General features: G+C 39.1%; 1 protein-coding gene across 10 annotated transcripts in view; it reads left to right on the plus strand.

Moving 5' to 3' along the window:
- tcf7 (transcription factor 7) overlaps positions 1 to 23,797 on the plus strand; it is a 47,054-nt gene that overhangs the window by 11,722 nt on the left and 11,535 nt on the right. For 8 of the 10 annotated variants that reach the window (XM_043221103.1, XM_043221104.1, XM_043221107.1 and 5 more), the window contains exons 4-6: positions 12,816 to 12,930; positions 19,411 to 19,489; positions 20,711 to 20,797. In XM_043221103.1, the coding sequence (XP_043077038.1) occupies positions 12,816 to 12,930; positions 19,411 to 19,489; positions 20,711 to 20,797 (281 nt within the window). The remainder of the gene's footprint in view (positions 1 to 12,815; positions 12,931 to 19,410; positions 19,490 to 20,710; positions 20,798 to 23,797) is intronic. The other 2 variants (XM_043221105.1, XM_043221106.1) reach the window with 1 other exon arrangement.

A 23,797-nucleotide genomic window follows, 5' to 3' on the forward strand; every position in this document is an offset into this window, starting at 1 on the left:
GCAATGCTTTATAGTGTTTAATAATAGTTTATAATAATATAAAGTTTTATCATTTTTGCCATTTATTTTATGTCTCTATTATTTATTTATCTATTTTTATATCATTTTTATTATTGACAAAAATAACTATATGAATAAATAACTTTATTTAGTGGGCTACATCAAGTTGTTGGCTTGAAAGCTGCTAGCTGAGATTAAAAAAAGACATATATTCTATTCTAGTTAATGTTTATTTTGACTTTAATGTCAGCTTTATTTTATCTAATTATAATAAACCTGTTATATATATATATATGTGTGCGTAATATAGTAATAAAGAAGGCTGAATTAAATGGATAATGTCCATGGAAAAAATTTGCAGCATTTTTCGTTTAATTCTAAAATGCAATATTCAATGCATAATTCGAGCCTCCAAGGCTTTTAGAAAGCGATCCCCGATGTCCCTGCACGCCGCGCGCTGGCTCTGTATTTTTCACAGCCGTTTATAATAGCGTATTTATGCAGAAAACCCTCGCAAATTAGTACCGGAAAGACGTGGTGCCGAACGCGGCCGCGATATAGAAGCGTCCCTCCGGCGGAGGACGGCGAGGACGTGTTTGTTCGGATGCTCTCTGCTCTTTCCCGTGTTGCTCTTGGCCTTCAATGAATCGCTCGACGTCAGGCGGACGTTTCCTGGCAGCTCGGAGCTGCTCTCCATTAGCGTCCTGGCTCCGGGATGCCGCTCGTGGAAGTCGCTGGTAATTATGGGATGCGGGGGAAGGCCAATCCAGAGCCGGTTCGCTCGGAGGAGGCAGAAAACCACATATTTACATTACAAATCATCATCAAACAATGCGCCCGACCGCAGGACAAATAGGACGCAGCGTTCGGAGCGGGACGGGGTGAGCGGAGGGGAGGGTCCCATCCAGATTCAACGGACTGCAGTCCGTAGGGGCTTAGCTTTGGCCCAAAATTACATGGTGAGGTGGCTCGCTGTGTTATTTGTCCAAATGATCGATTTGCTCGATGCCTCCTTCGCCGAGACCGTTCGGCCACATCCTTCTCCAATCCCCCTGCGGTCGCTTCAGCCCAAACCCCACGAGACTTGATTCATTTGAGGCGCTTTAAAAACTCGACTCGATCGATGCCGCCTTAAATGATTAAGTACAATCAACTTGATTTAAATGACATTAAACCAGCTTTAAAAAGTCCAAATCTAAAAAGCACAAAAAGTTGCTATATTAATGATAATACAACTTCTTAAAGCACAGTTCTTTGGTCCGTGTTTTAATTTAAACAGTAAAGTTTGCATTCAAAGCGTTAGTTAAACCGTTAAAGCATTCATTTTGTTACATTTTTTGGTAATCATTTTGTATTTAAGCACAAAATCGAACTTGTTTTCCTCTCTCTGTGTTGTTAATAGGTTGTTAAAGATTTAATGCATTTATAAAACAATTAATGCGTGTCCATTATAGCCACATATGTGTACAAAGGCTTTTTAAAATCGAGATTTATGCATAATTAATAAACAGGCTTTGCATCGATGTATGTTTCGGTAGGATGGAGCAAAAACATCTGAATATCGAGAAAACACTGTTAAAGTTGTTCTAATGCAATGCTTGATGCATGTTTGGCACGAAAGACTGCATACAGTAGATGCGCTTGTCGTCGTGTATCTGATGCGTCCCACATGAAAGGGTTAAAGGAGCTTCATATCGCGAGCCCACCGAGCTGCGGGAGATGAAAGTCCGGACATCAAATCAATACTCCAGTCGATAAAAACATGACGAGAGATTAAAGAGCAGAGCATCAGGCTGCGGCCGGCTAATAGAGCGCGCCTGAGCCAATCGGACGAGGCTTTAATTGATGCGAGGCGGAATAATGCGTGGAGGTGTTATAATGGTCACGAGCAGATCTTCAGAGGCTCCTTTAATCAAACTGCTCTTCAGACACATTAGAGCGCGCGTCACAACTGCTCCTGCGCTGGCGTCCTTTGTGCGCCGTGTTTGATATTCGGTCGAACTAGTTTGCATGCAGTGTTATTGAATTCTCACCCGCCGGGACATGAAACAGGTGAGAAGATCCTACGATGCTGATCAGAAGACCACAGAGATGAGAAGCACCTGTCGAATGATGTTTTGAAAAATGCTGGCTGGTTGGGTTTCCAGCACGATGCCAAATACCTCCGTTTAGGTTCAGCGGAAGAAAGACGAACGTCACAAGGTGTCTTTTTAGGTGAACCGTCGCTTTAAGAAGCGCTCGAATCATCAGCTCCTCTTAAAGTTAAAATATCCTCCGAACTTGTCTTTATTGAACTCATCCGGTTGTTTCAAAGGTAAATCATCACGACGTGACACTTAACAAATATTAGTCTGACTAGGGATGTGAACAAGTGAGAGACTGATCATGCAAGCTCTCAGAAAAAAAGGTACAAAAGCTGTGACCGGGACGGAACCTTTTCAAAAGGTATACTTTTGTACCTAAAGTGTCTGTATTAGTACCTTAAGGGTGCACGCTGTTACCTAAAGTGTACGTATTAGTGTACTTAGGCATACTTAAAGGTACCTTTTGAAAAGCTGCGGCCCTCGTGATAGCTTTTGTACCTTTTTTTCCGAGAGCGTGACCTTTTGAAAATAACGTGCGTTTGAGTTACAATCAGAAAAAGTCATATTTTCGAGGACGAATGGTTTATAGTTTTTCAAGAATTGCACAAAGGAGCACTCTTTTAATTTATCTCAGTGACTTCCTTAACAAGATGATGTTGGTGATTGGGGTTTTTTTGTGCGTCTCGTGTCGACAGTCATTTGTTTTCAAATAGAGAAATATTTGTGACCTACTTTGGCGACACTAGCGCCCTTGAATTGACACCCTTTGTGTATTTCGTCTCTTCCAATAAAAAAATGAGGGCCAAAAGAAGCCAAAGCATGAGATTACTGAGAGCTCCTCCGATGGTCGTCTTGACCTGCTTTCGCCCGCGTCTTGGAGCGTGTGGGTGTTTGACGTCAGCCCAGATCTGCTGTCGCTGACAAACGCACAGATATCCTTTGCCAGGATGTATTATCTCATGCTGTGACAGGAAGTGATGTCACAGATGAAAGTTCCTATGACTTGATTTCCGCTTCCCACCTCATTCGAATTTAGCGCTGCTTGTTTATATGTATATATGTGAATACATACATAAATGTGTGTGTGTAGCAATTTTATTTTATTATTGCAAATTAACATAGTTTTTTAAATTCTAAAATGCTTTAAAATGCAATTTATTAAGCTGAAAATACGGCGATTTATTATCAATGTTGGATTATTTGATGAATAAATGCTTTAAAAGATCAGCTAATTTTTCTTTAATACTTTTATGCGTCGATAAATCGATGTAAATTGAATAAATGATTTTTTTTATTAAAAAAAGCGACAGTAGACTTGTGGCGTCAGAAAAGATGTCTACTGTAAATAAATGCCGTTATTCGTCAGATAAAGTTCCAGCATCGATAATAAATCATCCGACTGGAGTAAAGATCTCAGAAATAAATGACAGCTTAAAGCGTATTAAATAGAAAATCATTCGAAATTGTGATAATATTTCACGTTATTGCTGTTTTTTGAGCAGAGCGCACCGATACGTAAAAACACGCTGGGCATTAAAAAGCATATAAATATATAATACTTATGCACATAAAGTTCTCTCTCTCCCGCTCATGACGGCCGTGTTTTTTCTGCTGCAGTGTAAATCAAAAACACGGGCCTTTTCCATCGGGAGTTCGGTTAGCAAACACACAAAGCATCCGAAAACATTTTCTTCATGAAGAAGCCGCAGGACCGGGCCGCTTCGAGCCGCTTTCCTCTGGCTTCATATGATTGATATCTGCAGCCACATCTGAGATGGTTTGAGCTCAGCTCCGATAATTAGAATCATCTCTGAGGTCTGCGAGGAACGTCACAGCTTCAGACTAAACATCAAAATGTGTCACCTTTTAGCTTTGTGCCGTGTTTTCCTGCGGGTTGTTCCTTGGTGTCCAGTGCTGGGCCTGAGCGTCTTTTTAATCAGTTCGGTGCGTCATTGCGCTTTAAATGAGTCGTTCATCAGATACAGGCAGAAAAAAGCGGTCTATTATTCAGTAAAATCTCCCTCTCACTGGCTCTGGTGACGGTGTCCACTGATAGCCGCTTTATTATATCAAAAAGAGCAGCTTGGACGCTGAAGGTCATTTTGCGTTCCTCTGAAATAGTTTTCTCCACCCCCGTTTTAAAATAATTATCGGGTATATTTTGAGTAAAAAGCTCCAAAATGTTTTGTATATACGTTCTTATATTTTTACAATTTTTCCGAGCTCTAACATGTTTTATGAAGCACCGGTGGAGTAAAAAAAAACGTTTTTATTTTTGTATTAATCGATTAATTTTGTATAATTGATTGTGCGTTTTTCTAGTTTTGCCAAGCTCTAAAATGTAACAGTATAAATGATATTTTACCATTTAATAATATAAATTGAGTGAAAAAAGTTTTTAGTTTTACCAAGCTTGTCTGAACTGATAAACAATTTACAATTTGTCTAATTTAAATACAAATTATGTATTTTTCTAGTTTTACCAAGCTGTAAAATATTTAGTGGCGTATAATTAAAAAAATTAATAATAATAAATAAGAGTAAAAATATATAATAATATAACAAAACAAAAAAAAATATATATATATATATATATATATATATATATATATATATATATATATATATATATATATATATATATATATATATATATATATATATATATATATATATATATAATTATTCAGTACACCATGGACAACTGGGCAAGCCATATTTTTAAGTAAAAATTTTCCAAAATAATAAATAAAAGAAAATGATTGGCTATAAATAAAAATGATGGCTATAAATGGATATAAATTGAGTAGAATTATGGCATTAATGGGTAATATTGTATAATATGCACGCTAATATGCAACTAGTAAAGAGACCCTAAAATAAAGTGTCCCCAAATCCATGATCCTCGTGAAAGCTGTCGGAGTAAGCCAAGCTCTAAAATATTTTATTAGGTATAAATAGGTTCAAAATAAGTTCTAAAATTATTCATTGGGTATAAATTTCAAAATAGTTTTGCCCGGCTCAAAAGTATTTTAATGAGTGTAAAAAGGTGTAAATCAGGGGCCGCTGCCTCGCGCCGCTCGGATCGCTCCCAGTCTCCAGGTGTCCCTGAGCTCAGGTTTGAGGACGGACCCCACAGGCTGCCGTAGCCATGGGAACGAGGGCCCGGCCCCGCGGGTGGCATCCAGCAGAGCGGCGTGAATTAATCAGAGGGAATAAATTACTACATGAAAGGGCCTGCTTCCCCCGTCCATGCATATTTGAGGCAGCGCCGCTCTCTGATTTCAGCAGATCCGTCTCTTCCACGCTCCAAACACGCTCCTCGTGATGAACGACAGCAGCCCTCTTCTGACCCCCCTGGACATGACTTTTCTGTCCGACACGCTCATAACTCGCTCTCACGTCTCCAACGTTTATTAATAAGTCAAATAGACTAATTAATAGCCGTGCAGAGTAACACATTAATGGACTCATAAACGGCCAGTAAGCGCTAAGATCAATGATCAGGCTTTTGTGAAAGAGCGACGCACTTCAGCATGCTTTTTATTTGTAATCATTACTACAAAAGAACAGAATTGTGCACCGAATGTTTTCCTATTAAATGAGTTTTAGCTTAAATCGATATTAAATGCACTTTTTTATGTAATTTAATAATTACTCGTAATGCCTTAGAAATATGGTGAATGTACTGGCAAGCATTGAACTAAAATAGAATTGAATGCCAAATATTTTAAGACTACTCTATAAATATTTTAGTAACGCTTTATCTTAACCAGTTGCTTATTTGCATGAATATTACTTGAATATTATTCCTTTATTAGTGCCAACTAGGCAGATATTAATGCCTTATTCTACATCCCTAATCATACACAATACCTAAACTTATTAATAAGCGTCAAAAGAATTATTAAGGGAACAGTCATAGTTAATAGGGAATAAACGCTCCATATTTTGATGTTTCCAATATTTTATTTATTAGTTATTAACGTTTTGTAAATACTTGTGAAGATGAAATAAATATAATGCCGAATAAAATAGCTCAAAAATATTTTATTTGATATAAAATCAGCTTAACTAAAAAACATTTTATTTGGCATAAATTGTGTAAAAAAAAAAAATTTTTTTAAATATTCTAAAAGTAATTCTAAAAGTTCTAAAATATTTTGCGTATGTATTGAGTAAAAAAAAAAAAAGTTTCTATTTTTTTCCAGGCTCCAATATTTAGTTGAATGCAAATATTTTAATAAAAAAACCTTTTAAGATGAGTTAATTCATTAACTAACAAGAACCAACGCAGAACAGCACATTTATTACAGTATTTCTTCATCTTTGTTCGTTCATGTTAGCTTAACTAATGTTGTGAAACAAGTTGTGATGTTAGTAATGCGCTAGTCACCGCTAAAACTAGCATCCTAGAGAGGTCGCATGAATCACAAACAGCTGCAGGCCTCGTTTTCATCGATATTATGTGAGTTATTTAAAGAAAAGCTCGCTTTTTCCAGTGCACTTATTCAGGAGACGTGGAGTGATGTTTGATGTTTCTGATAAGCTGAGCGTACGGACGGAGCTCGGGGTTAAAACTTGGCTGTTTCTCGGTGTTAGGTGTTAGCCTCACACTTCCCCCCCGTCCGTCTTCAGGCTCCAGCCTTTGATGTTGTAGCCATTAGTAAAGAGCCGTCCAATGACACTTCCTCACACACACACACACACACACACACACTGCCGTTCCCAGAGGCATTACCACCAACAGTTCCCGTCTGCCTCACCTCGGCTGGCGGAGGCTCCGGTCTCTTTCATCTGAGGCTGCCGCTCTGTTGTGATGCTGTAATTATCATCATGCTAACTGCCGGCAGCGGAGCTGTGAAGGAAAGGTGCGTGTACGATAAGTCTCCTCGTGACGCCTCGGGAAGCTCCGGGAGCCCTGATTATGACGTTCGGCCTGTGAAAGAAATCACGAATCGGTGGCCGAGGAACAAAACGAGGAGTAAGCATGAATGAGGATGTTTTTCCGACAGGATGAGCGACTCGCCACTGCAAAATAATACATAGATGAGTATTAAGATCATAACTGGGGTCACTCTTGAGATCGTGCAGTGCATAAGAAGTCCAAAAGAAACCTTATATGTGCATGTATTGTTTATATTTAATATGCACGCACACACACACACACACACACATACATATATATATATATTTATTTATTTATATATATATTTATATATATATATATTTTTAAAAAATATATATATATTTATTTATTATATTATATATATATTTATATATATATATATATATATATATATATATATATATATATATATATATATATATATTTATATATATATTTATAGATAATATCAATTATATGAATACACATATATGCATGTAAATATATACAAGTACATGCATAATAAATGCACAAGGTAATACTTTATTTTTTGCTTTTTAGCAAGTTACTTGAATATTAGTCATTTATTATACACATATTTATTCTACATGCCTAATCCAAAACGTAACAAATCCCGCTCTATTAGTGCGCAGAGCGTCACCTGTTCTATTTCTGTTAGCATGCATGCATTATATTACAAAAACCTTTATTTTGGATGCATTTAAAGTAATTATGAGGCTACTAATAAAAGCTACTTTTATTATGCATGATATATAAAGTGTTGCCGGAAATGCTTCTCACATATTCATGAAACATCTCCTCTTTGGAGATTTAAGGCAAGTCAGAGCTTATTTATAGGTATTTTAATTCAAAGCACCGGTCTCAGTCAATAAGAAACTGTCGGTTTAGAGATTTGGCTTTATTTTCGATCCTACTGTAAATAGAAAACCTGGTCAAAAAAAACCTAGAGAAATACCCCGCAGACTATTTCAATCATCACTTTTGTCACAAACAGTTTTACAAGCGTCTGTGCGTAAGCAAATTCATTTTTTTCAGTATTTCTAAGTAATATCGAGTGTGGAGATGGGTTTTTTTGCTCAGGCGAGGTGCTTCCCTCGGGCACCGAGGCCAGCTTCAGAAATACCCGGCAAATTCAAAGAGTTTCATAAAGCCAAGTTTCGTTTTGAGCAATCCAGTCTTGACTTTATTGTCTTTATTGTCAAACGCGTTCGCTCTTATTTACGGTCTGTTTGTTTCCTTGTTTTTGTTTGGCCTCTCCATAGATGGTTTTAATTGATTTATTTCAGCGGTGACGCTCCGTTCAAAGCGTGCTTGTGAACCGCAGGACAGACAGCCGTGGAGTTGTTTTATAGTGCGTGTCCCTGTTTGTGATAGGATCGGGACACTTGTGGCTCTGCGTGTAGTTATTCGTCTTCGTGTCGTCTCTCACACTGTAAACAAGACTCTTTCTCAGAGTTATTGCTTCTGAGAGAGGCGCTGTAATGAATAAGCGCTTCTTTGTTTGTTGGCACTTTATCAGTCATCTGGTTTTAGCGAGCCACGTTTTATTCAATTATTTTGAGGGGCTCATCACTGAAGCCGTTATGACTTCATTTTATGGAGATGGAGGTTATTGTGCATTGTTATTGACGCTGTTGAGGTTATTGTGTGTTATTGATGTTCATGCTCGTACATGAATGCATTTGATGTCGGTGCGTGTTCACCTACTTCGATCATATACAAACATACGCATCGTTATAATGTTGTTAAAATACCGGTTTTCTATTGTTATGCACTTTAAATTATGCATTTTTAGCAGCCACATGATGCTTTACAAATGCATTATCAATGTATATATTTGAAAAAAATTTGGTATATTTTAGAAAAAAAAATAAAATAATAATAAAAAAAAAAAAAAAAAAAAAAAAAAAAAAAAATATATATATATATATATATATATATATATATATATATATATATATATATATATATATATATATATATAACTTTTTTAATGAGGAAAAAATATATATATATATATTTCCTGAATAAAAAATAATTCAAAAACCGACCCCAAATATTGGACTGGTAGTGTATATGATTATGGAAGTAGGAAATGTATACTTAACCATATTTTGGGAACAGATTTGTAACAAGAATTTGTAAAAAGTTGACAAAACACCCTTTTGCGGATGTCCTGGTTCGTAAAAACGGTTTACATATAAATACGGTTGTCATTGCTTTTAATGTTAATATGTGAAACATGTTCTGTTAGGGTGTGGGTGGGGTCATAGCGTTTATAAAAACAATAGAAGTCCACGTAATTTCCCCGGGCAGATGCTTGAATAAGCGCGCAGGTGTGTGAACTTTAGTGTAATCTGCGAAAAATGGAAAACAACAAAATTCATTGCACTTTTCGGACACTATCTGGTGACTCAAGTAGAAATGGAGTAGAAATGGAGACTTGTCGTAATAAAAGCATGCATTAAATGCACGAATCGAAGCGGTTTTCGTGTTCTTCCAGACTTTTGCGAGCAAACAGTGGCACGCACGAGCGGCGGTGAGGTCCGGGTCTGTCGGAGGGGGTTGAGTGTGTTTAAACGTGCCTCTGTTGTTATGTCTGCGTCTCCTTTGAAGTTCCTCAAACCTCCGACTAAGTGGCACTCATTTTCCCCATCTCACAGATCTGGCAGAATTATTTCCAGATTGCGGCGCGGTGTCAGGCGTAGCGTAGCTCCAGCGGCGTCACGATGCGAGCTCTCGTCTCTTCACGGATGCACCGAGACGAAATCGACCTCGATTCTAATAAACCCACGCGCATTTACCCTCAAGACAACAGGAATAGATGCACGGCCTCTAAAGACCACTGTGGAAATTTTGCTTATCTCACTTTCACTCAGTCAGGAAGTGCAGTTTTTTCTCAGTTACAGTAATCTGAAGCGGAATCTCTCCACGACTTTCTCAAAGCGTCGGTGTGTCCAGTGTCTGAAAGAGCGATCTTCGTACAGACGGAGAGCCAGAATCATTGACAGAAAGCGAGATGTTTAATTAGAGTTCCTCTGGTGGATTAATCGTGGGTAAACTACAGCAGGTAAATATGCCAGCTGTAAACAATATTGATTTCTGGGTCTTAAAGGCGTAGCTCAGGCAAGAATCTTAATTGCCATCATTTGCTCAAACCTGGATGAGTGTCTTTCTTCTTTAGAAGGTGTTTCGAAGAACGTTAAGAACCGAACAGCTGACGGCACCCATTGACTTGCACAGTATTTTTTTCCATACTATGGAACCCAGTGGGGACCAGATGGACAGCTATATAGTTATAGCTATATATATATAGCTATATAGTATGATCAAACTATATAGTAGGCTTGGACTTTTAGTGTTTTCTGCTGGTGCGTGAACGAAACATAAGCTAATATTATTTGCAGGCCGTCCTGTTAATAAATAATCTGTACAGCTTGGTATCCCGTCCCGTGCAATCACGCAATCATGGTTTCAAACACGAAAAGACATAAACAATGACCTCAAAAAAGCCATTTAATAAGCATGTTAGTAATTAATAAACTGTATAAATTAATCATTCCAGAGAGGAGCAATATGCGCTACATTACACATATATTTTTTATTTATTACAGCCACAGTTTATGTGTTTATATTACAACAATGAATCAGAATAGAAACGATTATAATCACTGTCAAGCGATTTTAATGTTTGTGCAAGTCGGGTTTGTTATGCATTTTATATTCACTTAATACCTTTTTTATTCCGTTTTTATCTAAATGAAAATCGCGAGTTCAGTTTCGGTGGAGCAAAATGGTCCAAAACATCGTGGTTCGCTGTCTCTCTGGTGTTTGCAGGAGGCCAGTCGAATGCAAGTAATTCAATGGAGAACATGCTGATAAAATACTGACGAAACATGACATGATTTCCGCTTTTGAATCCAGCTTTGGGTAAGAACGCAGTTTGGACCCCAGCGCAGTAGAGCTTTATTCGGGGATGGCGGTACGTTACTGTTTTTCTTCTGGGTTGTAGATCTCATCGCTACTACTACGCCGCTCCTAAATATACTTCCTCCAGGCATATTATCATAGAGACCAAAGGTTCATCTGATTCAGCGTTCTTGACCACATCAATGGCAACATAAAGCGTGTAAAATGAACGCGTCAAACACATCAGTGCTCAAACAGGAGATTAAAGACGTAACACTCAAAGCGTCCTCTAATTTCCGCTTCAAAAAAGCACTTCGATTTTTAAAGCAAAGAATACATTAGACGGGACGGCGTTTGAGACCCGAGGAGCCCAGGGGTCGCCGTGTCCATCGGTGGTCAGTATTAAAGGACCAAACCTTCAGAACAAGTCATGCCTGCATTGTCGTTCAAAGAAACGCCGGATAAAAGGATAGAACCACATGCAAATAGGTTTCGCGCTCTGATATATAATAGCCACGTTCGTTTGATGCCGTATGAACTCTAGACTCATGCAGCATTTATTTTTGTTCGGGGGGAAAATATGGTGCTGCTCATCAGGAACTAAATACGTCTTTTTGAGATAAGTGTGTTGGGTGAAATATCAGGCGGTGTTTCATCTCAGTCTAAGTGTAATTAATTCTTAAGTGGCTCGAGATGTCCAGTGTCTAAGATCTCTGTGCTTTTGGTCATGTGTGAGAGATAAACGAGTGCTTGGGGCAAAAATGGCACTCAGAAATTGATCAAACACCTCCCGAATTTAAAACACGGAAAAAATGGCCCACCTAAACTGAAAACTGCTTAGGTTGCATGCATTGTTTTTGTGTGGCGTTGAGCATTATTACCACGTGCATTTGTGTTGAGCCAATCAGAAGCGTTTATCACTTCGTCTGGTGCATATCGTCGTAAAATTACAAAATTCAGACACTTTGTAAATAAAAGATGGATTCTCCTGGGTACACTGCATTATTGATTGTAGCGTAGGCTATCGAGCGATTCAGCGATGGAAAGCGTTCTTCATCCCCAGTTTGAATAGCATTAGTTTTATTTGTCACGTCGTTGAGGTGAAGTCTAGGACGTTCTGTTAATAAACATTCATAATTACAATATCGAGAGCTAGAGCGATTGATTCGGGTGTAGCGAAGCTTTCCAGAAATGGGCGAAAAGCGCTTTAGTCAGCTGAGCGGGAATCACACTTTTTGTAATTCATTCAAACAAAACATTATCGCACTGAAGTAGATGATTGAGGTTTTTTCAAGCACTGCAAAAAGCATGTTTATTTCATAGATTGAAAACACATTGAGCATTACGCAAGCTGACCGTAGCAAACGCTGTTGGCCTCGAGTAATTAAAAGAAGTCTTTAAAAGCTATCGGGCGGATGATTTATTTTTCGTGGCTTTAATCCCTGGGTTTGATTGCAGGTGTTTAATGGCCAGCGCCCGCTATGGAGAAACAGGACTTGGCCACACGTGGCAAATCTGTCAAATTGTGCAGGAAACGCAGTCTGAAAGTCTCTCGCACATGTGCGCAGATGAAAAGACGCTCATATGAAAGGCACAGCAGTCAGAAGTTTGGCCAAGAAATGCAGCTACTTCCAGCCATGCAACCGCCATGACGCATCGTGTCAAACAACATGCTGTTAGCATTAGCAAACTGGGTTTCACATGAGTTATTGAAGGCCATTTGTAAACACAGACATGAAAGCAAACAAGCTCTTGTGCTGCTGGCCTTGATCATCAAAGGCGTATCGATCAAATGGCTCCTTCCCATTGATTCCTTCAGCAAATGTATTCAACATCTGACACGCTCGCGCGCGCCGCTTTCAAGCATCAGACTTCGACTGACCAGCGTCTTATTGTGTGTGTGTTTCTCGCAGTCCAACAAAGTGTCGGTGGTCCAGCAGGGGATGCATCCTCTGACGCCGCTGCTGCCCTACGATCACTTCAACCCCAGTCCTCCACACATTCCCACAGACGTCAGCCAGAAACCAGGTAACACGTGACTCAAGATCGTTGGCTAATGCTTTCTCCTGATGTCCATCCAAACCCGCGAGCTGCGCGGTGTGCGCAATGTATTACATTTAGCCATTTAGCAGACGCTTTTATCCAAACGTGGACAACGGAAGCAGTCGAAATTGCTGAGCAACAACAGAGCAATGATTAGTTAGCCTTTTTTTCAATTGTATAATAAAAAGAAAACTGATAGAAAAAGAATAGAGAAAAAAAATGACCGTAATTGTAACAAAACCACTGAAAAATACTCTACAGTAAAAACCTGTTAAATGGTTAGCGGTAAAATCTTGTACAATTTACAGGTAAAAAAACGTTAATTGACATTTCCAGCATTCCCTGCATTGCATATCAAAATTTAGTTTGAATTTGATGTTTTTTTCTTTAAAATCGCTTAGTTTTTCTTATCAGCTATGTTTATTAGAGTTGCATGTTACATCTAATGTTGTTAAATGAATGTTTATTGCATATTTCAGTTTAATGGGTGTTTAGTGTTTGTGTGAAAGACACTGCACTTTCTATATATGTATATATTTAAAACTAAAGCTAGAGATGGGCTTTGATTCGTCACGTGACTTTCTCGTCACCACCTGCGTTTGTGCGAAACAGATTTCAGTACTTTAATAGGTTGGTTGTCACGCGTGTGGTAAACACGAGAGCAAACAACGAGTATAACGGAAAATAAAGAGTTTTAATCCACTCGGATCAAATAAACGATATCAAGGCAGGCAGGCAGGCAGGCAGATACAACATAACCACACGCAAATAAAGACGAGATCGGACAAACGGAACTGAAAACACAGGACTTAAGTACACAGGGTAATTAACACGACACAGCTGAAGATGATGATACGATTAACACGAACTAAAAGGGCAGGGCACACGACAAAAACAATAACAAAAGTCCGGAGAACGTGACATTGCTATATTAGTTTTATATTAATTAATCAAATTACGGTATTTAACTGTAAATTTAAGTTATAACCGCAAAACCTAAAACATTGTTACCACATTTTGTATAGTAGATTTATTTTTTTTGCTTTTTGTTAATTGTATAAAAAAACTGAATACAAAATACAAAGAAGCTACCGTTGGTTATTTTAGAATCGGAATAGAATTAGAATAGAGAGTGCTAGAGTTAGAGGGTCAAATAAAGATTGCTCAGATGGGCAGCTCATTTTACTGGGAGGGAATATTTAATGTAAAAGTCTGTGGGATAGCCGTTCAAATATTATTGAAAGATTTTACAGTCTTCAACAATAGTGACATGAAAGCGTTTTTCAGTGCATTATAAACGTTAGACATGCATTGCTGAAGCATGTTATAAAGACTATGTTATACTTCTCACCATTTACAACCTAGCTATGCCACGTAATCGCACAATACCCAGTTGCAAATAATTGACAATATACTATATATTACTTTTTTGCTGGGGTTCATACTGAAAAAAAGAAGTAAATTGCATTAACGGCATTATTAATATGTATTGTAAATAGGGGTGTTGAGTTTTAGCAGGGACATTACCCCCATCATTTAACCTTTAACCTTAGCATTCTGGTGCCCCTCCGAGGTACAAATCCCGAGGTGGGAATGCTAAGGAGGTAAAGTGATTGTTGTGTTAAATGAGCAACGTGTGAAAGGCAGGGTAGGGGATTTCGAATAGGCTAGCGAAAGCAAGCTAGCTTTGAAAGCATAAGATCCCACCCTCTCCAAAGCCACGCCTCCCCCAAAGCCACGCCTCCTCCAAAACACCATGAGAGACGACATCGCGCCGTCGGATTAGCTCGCGCTTCATTCACCCCTAAGAAATTATAATATTACAAAAATAAAAAAGGTATGCAAATAAATACACAGACAGGGAGGTAAGACAGCCTATCAGAGCCCTCGAACCGAGGAATATGATTGGATGAACAGTTTATAGTCCCACGCCTTCCACAGATGATATAAATACAAATAACAAGGTTTTTGAATCAGGTCACCTACACTAACATTACTGAAAGCAGCTTTAGAAATAAAGATGGCGAATCAATATCATAATAATGATTAATGGCCATTAGTGGAAATAAAATCATACTGTCAGTATGCAATTAAAACTGCCAGCAGGTGGTGGCAAGCAACAGTGACATTTATTCATCATTCATAATCATTCATTGAAGGAGTTCCTCCGAACAGCTGATTTCCTCAGTAATGAAGCAGGGGACTGTCTTTATGAATGTGCCAGTGAATCATTGGCTCACTTGTTTCGTACAAAAACAAGGATTCACTCAGTAATGAATCACCGCTGTGTTGTTCAGAGACTCATCGTTTGTGAAACTGAGCAAAACTGATCATCAAACTAAACAACATCTTACTGAGGAGATATAGATTGTAGCGTTTATATAAGTATTTGATATACTGATAAAAAGATCGCTTCGATTTACATTACAAGCATCAGAATTTCTTCAATTTTTGAGTAAAACTAAGCTGTTTTTTCTTTCATGTTCTCTCTATATCATAATATATCAGCCATAAAAGCCTGATGCATCAAATATGGTGACACAAAAACACATGGTCTTGTTTGTTGGATGACTAGTCGTCTAGTCAAGTGTTATTACCCGTCTTTACTACAGCACTGAGTTAACTTCCCCTACTTAACTTTTTTGATTTTGAAATTGATTGTTGATCAAGTAAAGTAAGTAGAAATGACAGATGCCGGCGTATTTCCCATTACCTGTACTTTAAAAGGGTTATCAAATGAGAACTCAAAACTTTGTCGTAGGTCTAAAATGAGCTTATATTGAAGCCAGTCTGCAGGAAGGACAGCTTGTGGAATGTTTTACTCTATGATGTAATAATGTGGATAAAAACTGCCTCTGGAGAAAGATCGATGCCTGCTTTTACAGCACTCCCTGTTTAGCCCCACCCACGATCCTACATCACTGCCTGTTTAACCCCGCCCATCAATCCTGCATCACTCTCTTGAACCCCACCCACCGATCCTACATCACTGCCTGTTTAACCCCGCCCATCAATCCTGCATCACTCTCTTTAACCCCACCCACCGATCCTACATCACTGCCTGTTTAACCCCGCCCATCAATCCTGCATCACTCTCTTTAACCCCACCCACCGATTCTACATCACTGCCTGTTAACCCCGCCCATCAATCTGCATCACTCTGTTTAACCCCACCCACCGATCCTACATCACTGCCTGTTTAACCCCGCCCATCAATCCTGCATCACTCTCTTTAACCCCACCCACCGATCCTACATCACTGCCTGTTTAACCCCGCCCATCAATCCTGCATCACTCTGTTTAACCCCACCCACCGATTCTACATCACTCTATTTAGCCCTACCCATCGATTTTTCAGCACTACCTGTTTAACCCCGCCCATCGATCCTACATCACCCTATTTAGCCCCACCCACCGATTCTACATCACTGCCCGTGTAACCCTGCCCAATCATCCTACATCACTCAGTTTAGCTCCATCTCCGATTCTACATCACTGCCCGTTTAACCCTGCCCAATGATTCTACATCACTCTGTTTAGCCCCACCCCCTGATTCTACATCACTGCCCGTGTAACCCCGCCCACCGATTATACATCACTCAGTTTAGAAAAAGACGCTGTACAGTTTTTAGTTTGTGGATAAACAGTCTTTGCATAACTTTTTTTAAATAAAGACCCAGACCACATGAGTAAGAACTTTTTTGTTCACTTAATTTTAGTAAAACACAAACCCTTCAAACACAGCAAGTGTTACCAATTGATGTGATTTTCAGTACGATCGAAACTAAAACTGACTATATATCACTACACAAGATGGCTTTTGACGCACAAACCTTGCTAACGTTAAACGTGGTCCTCAGAGACCTGAGGCGGTGTTTCTGGGTGGTCAGACACCGGATCACTTCACAGTGTGTGTAAACCAGCGAACCGTGTCAGACTCAACCACCGGGTCTGAAATGTGTCACGACTGAGCATCCAGGTGAAGTACACGGTGAACGCTTGAACCTCTGACACTTACTGTATGTGAAGGGTTTGTGTTTTACTGTACTGCGTTTGATATCTGGATGGTGTTTTCTCTGCGCTTGTGCTCCAGTCATCTCAGGCATCGCTTTGATCGGTTTCGCTTTCACGTCTTATATTGAAAGATCGTTTTAAAGGCCCTTCGCGTTTTCCATCAAGACCTGCTCGCTTTGCCTTCGGGAACGTTTCGCCGGCTCGTTTTGAAAGCGAGTTATTATAAGAGTCGTCAACCAGGAACTGGGCTTGCGTTCGCGAACGATGCACAACTACAACGTAAAGAAATTCATACACTGCAAAGTTTGGGAGCATTGTGATTCATAAATGAAGTCTGAGATATTATTGCAACGTGTTTTAAAACTCTTTCCTATAATCGACGTTCGATCAGGCATCGTTGCTCTAGTCTGAAGAAGACGTTTCGTGATTAATAACTTTAGTACCGTAATAACTGAGCAGCAAATCGTCATGGAATCAGGAAAATATGACAAATAAAAATTCAGATAAACACATTCAATATTACTGTTTTAATTACGGTACTGTTACCGTTAAACATGCAAAGTGCATTTTAGCGTAAATTATTTATTTTATTTATTAATTTGCAATTATATTTTAAATTTAGTTAATCTCATTATTATTCTTAGTCCTCCTAATTATTTTTAGGATTATTGCATGACAGTTGATTTAGTCGCTATTACTTTAGCAGTCAGTATACTGTAACATACCGTAACGGTGCAATTACGTCAGTTGCGTCTAAACATGCACAGTCCTGCAGATTGCAGTTGATGAGCTCTAGTTCATGCGCGAAAAAATATAAATATTGCGCTTTTTCCAGATGTACCGCAATAATGCATTTTCATTTGTATACGTATCCGTACATTTACGCTTCCGTTGCTCGAACAGTGAAACGAAACGGTCGCCGCGGTGTGGGGCAGGGCTCGCGATGAAGCCACAAGGAGATCCGCTTCTGACCTTCTGATCAGGACAGGCAGGGATGAGTGGACCGGTGAGGTCTCTGAGAGCTTCTCAGGTAGAGCTCGTCGACTCAGTCACATTCCAGCGTGGCAGGTTTATTGAGGGTTCGCTTCACAAACAGGCCCAGAGCAAATGCAAATTACAGTCATCACGCAGCATTCTTCGGCAAACACAGGTTGCTCGGGGTCGCTCTTAACTGCGGGGCGCCGCTGACAAATGACTTCCTGCAGAAAAGCTCAGTGACGCTCCTGCTTTGTTGTCCGCGCAATTATAAAATCGCAGAACGCCATCGGGATGGTTTTTCATAGATTTACCGTCCGGGAGGCGTCCTGACCTCCGTAATCCCCTCTAGAGCTTCAGAAGACGACTTAACAGTGTCTCAAAGCGCGCTCGGGTTCGCCAAAATGCCAGTCAAAGGTCAGAGATCTCAATATGAGCAGCTCTCCGGCTCTGAACTCCTACTGCACGACGGCTCCTGACTCATCTCGCTGTCGTTTCCGTTTATAATAAGGCATTTTTGAAGAAACATCTGCTGACGCTTAAATTAATCATTACTGAAGGAGTTCTGAGAGAGCGGGCTCCTGAAGTAGAGAGAGATCTGTGCCGCTCTGAACGCTCTTTACCGTGTTGTGTAACTGAGGTCAGGCCTTCACCGTATAATCTGTGTCTCAACATACGAGAACATGAACACATGTTGCACAATTTATAAAACTGCCATCAAATACACACTAAACCTCCAAGCTCCTCACAGAAACCCAGCAAAATAAAACACAACTGCTATAATAACGTAAAAACATAATAACGTAATAATTAAAAACAAAAGCATTTTAAAAGCACTGTAAACCTGAATATAAAGGACCGACGTATAAGAATCAATACATTTTAATCAATTTGTTAATGTTTTATACGTTTATTTTATTACCGCTGTTTCCGATAATGATGCGTATTAAAATCATAAATCCAGAAAAATTTAAAGAATTAAATAAATTAAAATAAATTAAATATTAAATAAGAATTAGAGATAAATAAATAATTACAAAACATATAATATGACTTTTAAATAAATAAATAATAATAAATAAAAACTATAAATAAGGGGGAAATGTATTTAGGCAAAAATAAAATGTTTGGAGAAGTAGCATTATGCTGTATTGCATTATTTTCATTAGGCTATAAAATCTATTTTTGTTTTAGAATTTAAAGACTACCTTTTATATTTATCAATAGGATATTTTTAATTATTAATAAGGCATTAAGGCATTTTGTATAAATAAATAAATGGATGAATATTCAGGACAGCGCCGGCTCGGGATCGAAGTTTAACGAATATTTGCTTTCGGGATAAAAGCAGCTTGTAAATGTTCTGTCAGCTCCTCACATTGTCTCTGTGTGCGTCTGGGGCCGGGGGCCGGGGGCCGGGGTAATGGCAGGTTCCCGGCGTCTTAATAACGGCCGTCCTCTCTCTTCGTCCCACAGGTGTTCACAGACATCAGTCGCAGGAGATCTCCGGCTTCTACTCGCTGCCTCAGGGTCAGATCACTCCGTCCATGAACTGGTAAGACACCTCGACCTCTTCCTCAGATCTGCTGACGGAGGAGAGCGGGAACGCTTGGGGTTATTTAATATAAGAGGATGTTTTGGTAACACTTTACAATAAGGTGTCATCAATTCTCTCTTAATATAGCATGCTCAGAGACATGAAACTTGAAGGCTTCTTTTCTATAAATCATGTAATATTTAAGTATTCAGTGAGTGGTTTAAGATGAGATCTTGATTTAAAGGGATAGCGTTTCTTTAAAAAGGTGATTATTAAAAGTTGCAGTATTAATGTATTTCTCGCAATGTAAAAAAAAAACGCATTATTATACGAGTTTAACATTTTATTTTTTGTAATATCTTATGTCCCATTCTACACTTTGTGCCGTTATTACATTGTTTATTGCTGATATTAATCTGTTAGGTCTTCTGTGTGATGAAGTGGTGAGCTGATCGTGATTCAGATTGAGCTGACAGATGTTTTCATCACGCAGTGTGTGTGTGTGTGTGCGTGTGTGTGTGAGTGTGTGTGTGTGTGTGTGTGTGTGTGTGTGTGTGTGTGTGTGTGTGTGCGTGCATGTGCATGTGTGTGTGTGTGTATTGGTGGCGTCATGCTCTCCATAAACGTGACGTCTGTCCAGGCCTGAGAAAACAAGCTGTCACCTGAAAACATGAATAATTCACCGGTCGTTGTTCAAAAGTGAAGATTTGAAAACATTCACACTCTGCAACCAGAAAGCGTAATTTTGATATTGATGAGGTGTAAAGCAGACCAGAATAGACATGTCAAGAGTGCAACCCAATGGATATTTACACCTAAATTTAAGATTTATGTTTTTGAATTGCATATGAAGTGTATGTAAAAAAAAAAAAAAAAAAAATATATATATATATATATATATATATATATATATATATATATTTTTTTAAATTATTATTTATTTATTTTTAACATTAAGTTGTCCCAACTAGCTTCAGTGTGTGTGTGTGTATATATATATATATATATATATATATATATATATATATATATAGAGAGAGAGAGAGAGAGAGAGTTGTCATTTTTGTTTCAGGTACAGTTTTAGTTAGGTATAGTTATGAATGTGGCCCTGCGTGATCATAAAAGAGCGTGTGCGTCGAGGTCTCCCGCTCCTATTGGTCAGATGAACAGTTAGCCCCGCCCCGAACACGTCGAGTGTTTGTAAAGCGGCGAGTCTTTAACCCTGTCCCCGACCCACAGGCCCAATCAGCCTGTCTATCCCCTGCCCTCCTGCGGCTTCAGACAGTCCTTCTCGTCCAGCCTCCAGAGCAGCTCGTCCTTCCCCAGGTACAGTACCAGCCCTCGGCTGAGCTTCCGCTGACCGCATCGCCACGCTTCAGCCGTGTGTGTGTGTGTCGCCCCGGCCCAGCCACGCTTACACCGACTCCAGCGCGTCCGCCGAGCTTGCAAGCAGTTAAATGTGTGTGACCCCGGAGCACAAAACCAAAATCTCAATAAATGATCTCTCCGTCGGCGTGTGGTTTGTTACCATTGGACAGTATTTGGCTGAGATGAATCAAAAAATCTGGAATCTGAAGGGGCGGAAAAATCATAGCAATGCATATCACCCATCAGAGATTGAGTTTTGATATATTTATGTTAGGTAGTGAGCAAAATATCGAGTGTTTTTGGCATAAAAGAGAAAAGGATCATTTTGCCTCGTGCAATGTGTTGCTGTCTGTTGCTTGAAACGCACCTGTGCCGCTGGCGACTGCTTCTGGGCTTCATATAATGGAAATAACGCTGGTTCTGATGAACGATTAAACCGTGGACACGGTCCTCAATGCAAAAATGTGTTTGTGGTACCGCTCTTCAAGTGAACCCAACTGTGATGAACAGCAAACCAGCAGCTCGCTTGTGATAAACAATGCTAGCGTGATGTTAGCGGTCATTATTTGTACCAATTAGACTAAATGAACCTGGAACACTGCTTTAATGTGCGTAAGCTATCCTGTGAATCTCATCTAGCTGTCTAGTAGTGAACCAAGGACGTCTTCTATTGTGGTGTGGGTCCGTCTGACCTATACTGGGTTTATAAACTGCTTGAAACACTGGTTAGACTTGTTTGTTCTTAAACGTCTTTCTCATTCAGAGCCATGCGTGTGCAAGCCTTTGACCCCTCAGGTGCGTTTCGGAAAGACTGCATGCATTTGGTGACTACAGCCATGTTGGGATCAAATCAGCCCCTTCTGGTCTCCATCGCCTCGTTCGAATAAATGCAAAAATTAGATGGGTTCAGTTCGAATTTATAAGCCTTTACCGTCACGTTTTATCGATTTAATACATCCTCACTAAATAAAAGCGTTCGTTTCTTTTTGGAGGGTAGAGGATGGCGTTTGAATAAATCCTGCTCTTCTTAATATTGTATTCATCAAAGAACCCTGATGATAAATTATTATAATTTTTGAAGGATCGTGTGACACTGAAGACCAGAGCCACGATCACGGAAATGAATCTGAAAGGATAATTAAACGGAAAGCCGGTATTTTAAATTGTGATAATATTGTACGGTATTAACGTTTAATTAAAAACAAATGCATCCTCGATGAGCAGAAAAATATTTAAAATATATCTAAATTTTTTAAGAAACAGTAAAACGAGTCTCTGACCAGATTAATATTTGCATGACTTTCTAAAGTGTTTTTTTTTAGTGTATTTTTGTCAAAGAGCATGGAAACTATCAGGGGCCTGTTTTAACCCGTGACACAACATGGAAGTTAATAACGGCCTTGTGATATTTTTTGTTGCTTTGGTACTTTCTTGTGTTTCTGCGACACACACACACACACACACACACACATGGTTTGCAGAGTCCATGTCTTCTGGAGGGTTCTTCAAGCCGTTTGTTTGGTCAGATCAGTCTCAAAGTGGATTGGGCGAGGCACAAACCCATCGCTGTGGCTTTTCCCATCAGACGTCATCCGCCATCAAATCCTTCCTTTGTAACCCAAAACCCGAATTAGACGAACAAATCATGTTAATATGCTTACACGCAGTAATAAATCCAAGCTGCGGAGATGGTTTTATTCGCTTGTCGACAGGCGACGCACATCTTTGTTCAATTCTTCTCGTGTCAAAGGCACAAATCCAAGCCTTCGAGTGTGTCTTTGTTGAGCCGTAATCCTCTCCGCTGTCCTTTCCCGTCAGGATCGGCTCTTCAAATATCAGCGCTGCTGTAGGATGTTTGTCTCGCAGAGATTGGGGAGTTTTTATGAACCGCTTCAGACGGCGTGCTTGTTTTCCCTCGGGCAGGACGAGGTCGTGTGTGTTTTGCAGTGAGTGCTTGCGGCGCAGAAAGAGCGCCAGCTGCTGGTCACATGACGCAACGCTTGTCTTTTCTCGTTTGTGAAAGTTTGTGGAAGCCGACACTTGACACTGTTCGCTAATTGTCAGCCTTTGGCGGGTTTTTGCGCAACAAAACACGCAGTTCTTGTGTAACGCGTACGAAATCTTTTAGGAAAACACGAGCAATCAAAACGGCTCGGTAATTCGTCACTAAACACACATCACTACACACGCTTGAGGAGTCCTCTTAAGACCATTTTTTTATGTCTTTACGCTGTTTAGGGCATTCAAAATGATTAAAAAAAAAATTTAAACGTAATTAAAAAATGATATATTTATCCATAGGTTATGTTACGTTCTCGGTTGAGGACATCGGGAATCAATTAATTAAAAAAATTTTTTTTAAGTAATTAAAAAATGATATATTTATCCATAGGTTATGTTACGTTCTCGGTTGAGGACATAGGGATTCAATTTCTTAAAAAAAAAATTAAAAGCAAGAAAAAGAGTTTTTAAATCACCAGTACATTTTTAATATTTTTTTAATAAAACTTTGATGATTCTCAGCTGTAACAGAATCGTTCAGTATGCTGTTTTTCTTTTAGCAAAATGTGTTTAAAACGGTCATTTCTCATTATGCACCATGTATCTACAAACTAAATCTAATTTGCGCGTTGATGCGTTTCGGAGGCAACATGTAGTGAAAAAAGTGCAATAATGTGAATGATAATTAGCAAGATTTTCATAATAATATTTAATGTTTCATATATTCTTTCATCATTGATTCGTTTGACATGTGTGACAGAAAATCTTATTTTGATTCGAAACCCCGTAACATTTTCCTGATTTATGTTGTTTGATTTAGTGACACAGTTATGGAATCTGTAATTGTAATTTAATTTCATGCCTTTTTGAAAACCAAGGAGAGGGAGTGACCCTGATGAAACGCCCGTGACGTCTTCATACATTCAGACCGTTCTTTCAACCATAAAAGCTTACAGC

The sequence above is a fragment of the Puntigrus tetrazona genome, chromosome 21 (genome assembly GCF_018831695.1).
Source record: "Puntigrus tetrazona isolate hp1 chromosome 21, ASM1883169v1, whole genome shotgun sequence".
Classification (NCBI taxonomy): domain Eukaryota; kingdom Metazoa; phylum Chordata; class Actinopteri; order Cypriniformes; family Cyprinidae; genus Puntigrus; species Puntigrus tetrazona.